The 8105-nt window shown below is 39.7% G+C and overlaps 1 protein-coding gene across 1 annotated transcript; it reads right to left on the reverse strand.

Moving 5' to 3' along the window:
* Nucleotides 1-3179: 3179 nt before the first annotated feature.
* LOC311583847 (uncharacterized protein) lies at nucleotides 3180-7401 on the reverse strand. Its single transcript, XM_084757766.1, has 3 exons — nucleotides 7258-7401; nucleotides 6990-7050; nucleotides 3180-5905 (listed from the first exon to the last, which is right to left on the reverse strand). Exons 1-3 carry the CDS (start codon nucleotides 7289-7291, stop codon nucleotides 5029-5031), a joined length of 972 nt encoding a protein of 323 aa, XP_084613892.1. The 5' UTR covers nucleotides 7292-7401; the 3' UTR covers nucleotides 3180-5028.
* Between the last annotated feature and the right edge of the window lie 704 nt (nucleotides 7402-8105).

Consider the following 8105-nt stretch of genomic DNA (forward strand, 5'->3'; position numbering starts at 1 on the left):
TGAATGTTTTTCTCATTCGTTCCTGTAACTCAGGTGTTGAGGCACCTAAAGGCTTGCTTACCTACAGAGTTTTCCTCTATCATGAATTGGTTCATGTAACAGAGAGCAAGCATGTAGGCTTGAAGTCAGAGAAATTAATCCTTCTCAGTTGGTGGTATCATTTGGGAAGACTTAGGAAATGCTGCCCTGCTGGAGGAAATACATCACTTGGCATACACAACTTTCTCAGTTCCCACTCTCTGCTTCATGCTGGAGGTGCAAGGTGTGAGCTCTGAGCTTCCTGCTTGGACCCCCGATATATCACACTTGTTGTATTGCTGCTGTCATAATGATCCCATATCCCATGAACCATAAGCTGAATTAAACTTATAAATTAACCTTACAAGGCAACTTATAAGTTACCTTAGACATTATGTTTGGTCACAGCAACAGAAAAGGCACTAACACACAACATGAAGTTTTACACCTAGATGTGGTATTTTAGGTAATTGAATGGAACTGGGAAGCTAAGTGAGTTACCTTATTGTTAAATTAACCGGGCACTGTCCATAGGAGTTTGTAGTCCAAAGATAACAGAGAGGGGCATCATGCTGTTAGAATAGGTTGTTGATGCATGTCCCATTCTTTTCTCCAAAATTAATATTCTATGTAATTCAATGGAAGTCTGTACGCTGAAGATCTTACCAAATACTTTCTAGTCATAGACTCCTGACAGTAGGAATCTTTTCAGGTCCTCAAAAAAAAAACTGTGATATGCAAAGGCTTTAACACACTGATTACACACTAAAGGTTTTGTGTTTGTTTCTGCTTTTGGTTTTTTGACACAGGGTTTCTCTGTGTAGCCTTGGCTATCGGAGACTCATTTTGTAGTCCAGAGTGGCCTCAAATTCACAATGATCTACCTGACTCTGCCTCCCAAGTGCTGGGGTTAAAGGTGTGAGCACACTAAAGACTTTACTATTGTGTACAGAAACCATGATGTGCAAAATATTATCACACCGACTACAATTATGGGTTTTCTCTGCAGCATGACCTCTTCTCAATATTGCCAAGACTACTGCTACATGCAAAGACTTTACCACATCGCTTATTCCTATGCACACATCTCCACTACATGTTCTTTCTGCATTAGTAGTAAGGGTGCTGTGAAAAGGCTTTACCACATTGATTAGATTTGTAAGGTTTCTCTCCAATGTATGTTCCTTTATTTATTTGAAGACGACAGTGGTTTACAAATGTTGGCAACAAGGAGGGGAAAGCCTGTCTCAAGTATTGCTTTTTTAGCTGGACGTGGTGGCCCACGCCTTTAATCCCAGCACTCGGGAGGCAGAGGCAGGTGGATCGCTGTGAGTTCAAGGCCAGCCTGGTCTACAAAGCGAGTCCAGGACAGCCAAGGCTACACAGAGAAACCCTGTCTCAAAAAAACAAAAAAAAAAGTATTGCTTTTTTGTTGTCAGCCTACGTCTTCCCTAGTGTTACTATTGCTGCAAAGAAACATGACCAAAAGGCAAGTTGTAAGAAAAGTTTATTCAGGGTACACTTCCAGATTGTATTCTATCACTGGGGCAAGCAGGCATGGAAGTCAAGCAGGGCTGGAAACTGGAGGCAGGAGCTGTTGCAGAGGACATGGAGGGAAAGCTGATTAGTTTCTTGCTCTCCTTGGCTTGCTCAGTCAGCCTTCTTTAAGAAGCCAGGACCACCAGCCCAAATGGGGCAACACCCACAATGGACCTTCCCCCAAGGATCACTAACAGAGAAAATGCCTTACAGCTGGATCTCATGGAGGCATTTTCTCAACTGAGGTTCTCTACGCCTGATGACTCTAGCTTGTGACAAGTTGCAACACAAAACCAACCAACACAGCCTCCATTTAATCCTAGGTTGAAACGAAGCTCAAGTTCCCAGGTCCTAGGAGAGCTGTGGACTTCACAATAGCGGACCAGATTCCATTAGTCATCTTTGTTCCTCAGTGTGGTACAAAGCGGCTCTGTTGAGGAGAGGTCCTTGGGATTGGGAGGTCTTGAAGCATTGGTGAACAGAGATAGGCAAGTAACAAACAGAGCAACTCAAAATTGAGTGTATTTTGCAGCTAAGTAGTCTCAGTTGTTAAACATACATCTCAAAAGCAGGGGGGGGGGAGTATGGTTACCTTTTCCCACAGAGCAGATTCGAGGAAATCAGTGAGCAATCAGGCACACACAGTTCAGGTGCAGAATGCAAAGTTGTTGTGTTGTCATCTTTTGGACTACAAGTTTGAATGAAACAATACAAGGTAGAGAACACACAGCAAAGACATCATCACTTCTACCTTACTGGCTTGGATCAATATGTATGTGTTCCCTTTGTCCAGGGTCAACGTTCTACCTCTAACGAAACCTGTACCTAGCACCTGTGTGCCAAGACAGTTTTTTCCTTTTCTTTAGTTCCATTATCTCACATCTGAGCATCATGATTTGGAATTTTTGAAATACACTTTCTTTGTAAGCCATAATATAACTTATTAACTAATGATTAATTTCTACTTACGCCTCTTTCAATAAGAGGAAGTGAAGCAGAACTACTCTGGACCTGGGCAGCACCTGGCTGCAATCCCGAGTCAGGGTCGGGTCGTCTCAAAGTAACACTCCTGCTAAAATGTCCAGATTTGGGAGTGCAGTAGAGGTAATAAGAAAGAATAGATTCCAGCACAATGAGGGAAAAGAACTTCAGGTTTTCTCCTAGCAGAAACATAAGCACCAGTCCAGGACTCTCTCACCTTTTGAAGGGTCGTGGCCTCAGGCCTGTGTAGTATTTGTAATACAGACTCCACTGGAGGGAGGAGTAATGACTTCTCCTAACCAGAGCTTCTCTTACTCATCTTTTATTCAAGACATAATGCCTCTTGTTAATCACACACACACACACACACACTAAATAAATAAAAATTAAAAAAACCAAATGGGTATGATTGTTTAGACTGTAAACCCTACATCTGGTTTCAGTTGACATAGATCACCTGCATAAGAAAAGCCCCTATCCCTAAATCCTGATGGGTGGGGAGCTGTAGCTGTAAATTGCCTCAGATGATTATGGTTTTCAAGTTTAAAAGCTCTCTAACGTTCTAGCTCAGGAGCAGAGGTCTGTGTGTTGTAGTTCAGCTCCCATGTATGTTCAGTGTCCCTGATCAATCAGTAGTGCCTTGATTACTGTACACTCTTGTGTGTTTCACTGACTTGGGGGTGTGAGTTGTGTTGGATCTCAGTAGACCCCATAACACAAAGCCCTTACCTCATTCTTTCCATTCACAGAACTTCTCTCCAGTACAACTTCCTTCATGATGATGAGCACTATAGAAATGTACAGCGGCATCACCATGTAAATACTTTCATTAGGTTGTTCTTCCTTATGAATTCTTTCATGATGGAATGTACAAAAGCTTCATCATATTCAGTGCACTCATGTTTCTCTCCTGTATGAATTCCTTCATGTTTTTGAAGATGCCTGCGACATGCAAAGGCTTTACCACATTGGTTACATTCATAGGGTTTCTCTCCAGTGTGTGTTCTTTTATGTATTGAGAGACTACAGTGACATGCAAAGGGTTTACCGCATCGATAGGGCTTTTCTCCAATATGTATTCTTTTATGCCTTTGAAAATGACAGTGATGCCGGGCGTGTTGGCGCACACCTTTAATCCCAGCACTCGGAGGCAGAGGCAGGCAGATCGCTCTGAGTTCAAGGCCAGCCTGGTCTACAAAGTGAGTCCACGATTGCCAAGGCTACACAGAGGAAACCTGTCTCGAAAAACAAAAACAAATAGAAAATGACAGTGATATGCAAACTTTCTACCACATTGGAGATTTTTATTAGGTTTCTCTCTGCTATGAGTTAATTTATGTATTGGGAGACTATTTTTTTTTTTACTACAAAGAACCTGAATTTGAAACTAAATTAAACATACAAATGTACATTAAAGCTAATGGCATAGCAATTTGGGAGCTTAAGGCAAGATTTAATCTAAATAAATTTAGAAAAATGGTGAAGGGATGTAATTTGAAATATAGATTATGCAAAAATATGAAATGCATCAATAACTTAAAGTAGTTTCCGAGGCCTACACTACTGAGGTAAAGAGGCTTATGATCTTAATGCCAGCATTAAGACAGACAGAAGCAGTGCAGAGCTAATGAACAACTCACTATTTACAGAAGGATGGCAACAACATTCACACCATGTGATCTTGCTGACTGCCGGACTAAAAGCTCTTGGCTAGAAGCAACAGAGAAAATGCATTGACATGTTACTTTAGAAAATAAAGGGTCACTTTAATAAAGTAATTCTGCCAGAGGAAATAAAGCCCTGAGCTAAACATGTGAGCTCTACAACACCAAATCCCAACCAATCTATTCACAGTACTAAATATACAAAGTCAGCATGGTCTTTTTAACACAGTACTGTTTATAATAGTTCAAACACAATCCATACTATGCTCAACTTCAAATATATAACAAATATTTTTCTTTTGAGACACAGGGTATTTGTTTATGAATTATAAGACCTATCTACAATGAAAGACATACCTACACAATCAAGTATTTTAATATGCTTCTTAAATGCAGTGACCTTATTCACACTATTCTGAATTGACCACGTCAGTTTTCAAAATGTATTTGGAAACTATTATGATGTGTAACCTCATTATGATATTCGATATGTTCACAGGATTTGCTTCCACTGTGTGTTCCCTCATGCCTTTGAAAATCACTGTGACAAAAAAAGGCTTTACCACATTGCTTACATTCTTAGGGTTTCTCTCCAGTATGTGTTATTTAATGCCTTTGAAGATCACGGTGCTATGCAAAGTCTTTCCCACATTGTTTACATTCGAAGGGTTTTCCTCCAGTGTGTTCTTTCATGATTTGGAAGATAACTGAACTGTGCAAAAGCTGTAGCACATTGCTTACATTCATAAGGTTTCTCTTCACGGTGTGTTCTTATGTAACTTCGAAGATAACTGTGCTGTGCAAAGGCTTTACCACATTGCTTACATTAAAAGGGTTTCTCTCCAGTATGTGTTCTCTCATGATATTTAAGATGACTGTTTTGGGGAAAAGCTTTAAGACATTGCTTACATTCATAGGGTTTCTCTCCAGTATGCGTTCTTTCATGAGTTTGAAAACTACTGTGATGTGCAAAGGCTTTACCACATTGCTTACATTCATAGGGTTTCTCTCTAGTATGCGTTCTTTCATGAGTTTGAAAATTACTGTGATGTGCAAAGGCTTTACCACATTGCTTACATTCATAGGGTTTCTCTCCAGTATGCGTTCTTTCATGAGTTTGAAGACTACTGTGATATGCAAAGGCTTTACCACATTGCTTACATTCATAGGGTTTCTCTCCAGTGTGTGTTCTATTATGTATTTGAAGACTGTTGTGATGTGCAAAGGCTTTACCACATTGCTTACATTCATAGGGTTTTTCTCCACTGTGTGTTCTTCCATGAGTTTGAAGGTAACTGTACTGTGCAAAGGCTTTACCACATTGCTTACATTCGTAGGGTTTCTCTCCAGTGTGTGTTCTTTCATGACTTTGAAGACTACTGTGATGTGCAAAGACTTTACCACATTGCTTACATTCATAGGGTTTCTCTCCACTGTGTGTTCTTTTATGTATTTGAAGACTGTTGTGATGTGCAAAGGCTTTACCACATTGCTTACATTCATAGGGTTTCTCTCCAGTGTGTGTTCTTTTATGCCTTTGGAGACTATTTTGACGTGTAAAGGTTTTACCACACTGGGTACATTCATAGAGTTTCTCTCCAGTATCAACTCTTTCAAGTCTTTCAGGATGACGGTGATATGCAAAGGCTTTATCACATACAGGATATTCGAAGGGTTTTTCTCTTCTTTGATTTATCTCCATCCTGCAAAGATAATTGGCACATGTGAAAATTTATCACTTTCAGTACACTTATGAATCATTTTATCTTTTTGAATTAATTTTACAATTTGGTCTAATGATAAAAAAAAATCAGATCTTATCACTTTGTTTCCATTTATGGTGCTCCCCTTCTTTGGGGGTCGTTTTGAGACTTTGAAGATATCTGTGATGTTCAGAGCATTTATTACGTGGTTTACATTTGTAGCATCCTTTTTCTATAGGTTTTCATGTACTTAAAGAAAACAAGAAGAACTCAGAGCTTTACAACATTGATTCCATTCATAAAATTCCCTTTGATTTACAACATTGATTCCATTCATGAAATTCATTGGATGGTTCCAATGAAGTTGGAAAACCAGTGAACTGAAAACTTGTATCACATTCAGAAAGTCTACTCAAAAGTGGGGACTACTACATAGCTTCTGTTTGTTCTGGAACACAGAGGTACGGTGCTTCTTTTAATACCGCTTTGCTCACATGGCCTGTATCCATTGTGACATAAGATATAGCTATTAAAAAAGAATAACAAGTGAAAGCGCTCCACATTGCAGTCACACACTTTGATGTTTGCTCCTCATAGACAGGTGGTGTAAGGATTAAGGTTTCTCCACAACAACCTTCTTGACTCTCACAAACTGTCCCCTCACTAAACTGCTTTACTATGGACTATGTGCTTATTAGAAAGTTTTGAACATATACTTATCACTTATCCCATAGGTGTACTTTCTGTGCACATTGAGATACATGCTACACATATAACACGCTATGACACTAAGGGAGCCAGGTGTGGTGGCACACACCTTTAATCCCAGCACTTGGGAGGCAGAGGCAGGCAGAGTGCTGTGAGATCCAGGCTAGCTTGGTCTACAAAGTGAGTCTAAGATAGTCAAGGTTACACAAAGGAACCCTGTCTTGAAACACCAAAAAAAAAAAGGCCTTCATGGACATGGTTTGTGAGAATGTATTCATCCCCAATACACATAAAGCAGTGCTTTCCTTTAAAATATGCAGGACATGTTACATTTTCTTGGGATGCATATTCATATCAGCTTGCACATGAAAATTACCTTGCATATCTTCTTGATCTTTGACACTGTTTTTCAATAGTGTGGTCTCTCCAATTGTATCCTAAAACATAGTACCAGAAAATATATGATATATCTTTGGAAATTAGGTCAAACTTACGATACTATCTTCAGTGACTCTTAGAACCATGCCTGACTTAATCACCTCATCTTTCACTTTCAATTCAAAGTACAAAACAGCATCAATAGCAAAGAAACAGTTGCCCTGGATTTTAAAAATTGAAAACAAAAAATTTTGTCACAGTCTTACCTATAGTGGTGAGATTCCAATAGGTCTCCAGCATCACATCTTTGTAGAGATTCTTCTGGGAAGGATCCAGCAAAGCCCACTCTTCCCGAGTGAAGTTCACATGCACATCATCCAAGTTCACTGCACCCTAAAATATCCCATACATGTGTACAACAGGAAGCATGATAGTGACCACACTGGAAATGTATAATTCTCTGACATAGAATTCATATAATTCTGGGCTTCGTTCACTTATTTCCTGACACAGAAGCTCTAATGTACTCACTAAGTCATGTTAGGTGACTTAGGTCACCTAGGAAAGTGAATAAGATTCTCCTCTATGATTTCTGAACCCTTTGAATAAGGTATAGCCTTTAAGTGAAATGAAAATTAACAGATAAGGAAACAGAGATAGAGAGCATGAGAGACAGAGAGAGAGAGAGAGAGAGAGAGAGAGAGAGAGAGAGAGAGAGAGAACGAGAGAGAGAGAGAGAGAGGATTGTGAGAAGCATCAACAGGCCTGAAGCCACATCAGAAAAACTGTATGAACTATTACTGAAGACAAAAAAGAAAAGGAAAGAAAAGAAAAAAGGAAAAGCTGGTTTACTGGATCATCTCTTTAATAAGAGGGCTCAGGAGGCAGAGGCAGGGTCATCTCATTGAGTTGGATGACAGACTGGTCTATGCCATGAGCTCAGGGACACACAGAGGTAGTTATTAAAACCTTGACTCCTCTACAAAAATCAAGGAATGAAACAGAAAGACCCCAGAGGACTTTACTGAAGTTCCTACAAAGAATTGCACACTCACTCTAGTTCTGTATTCATCTGACAGATTCCTGAAGTGCCCAGCTTAAACTGTAACACTGA

The sequence above is a fragment of the Acomys minous genome (assembly GCF_964271855.1).
Source record: "Acomys minous genome assembly, chromosome: 14".
NCBI lineage: Eukaryota > Metazoa > Chordata > Mammalia > Rodentia > Muridae > Acomys > Acomys minous.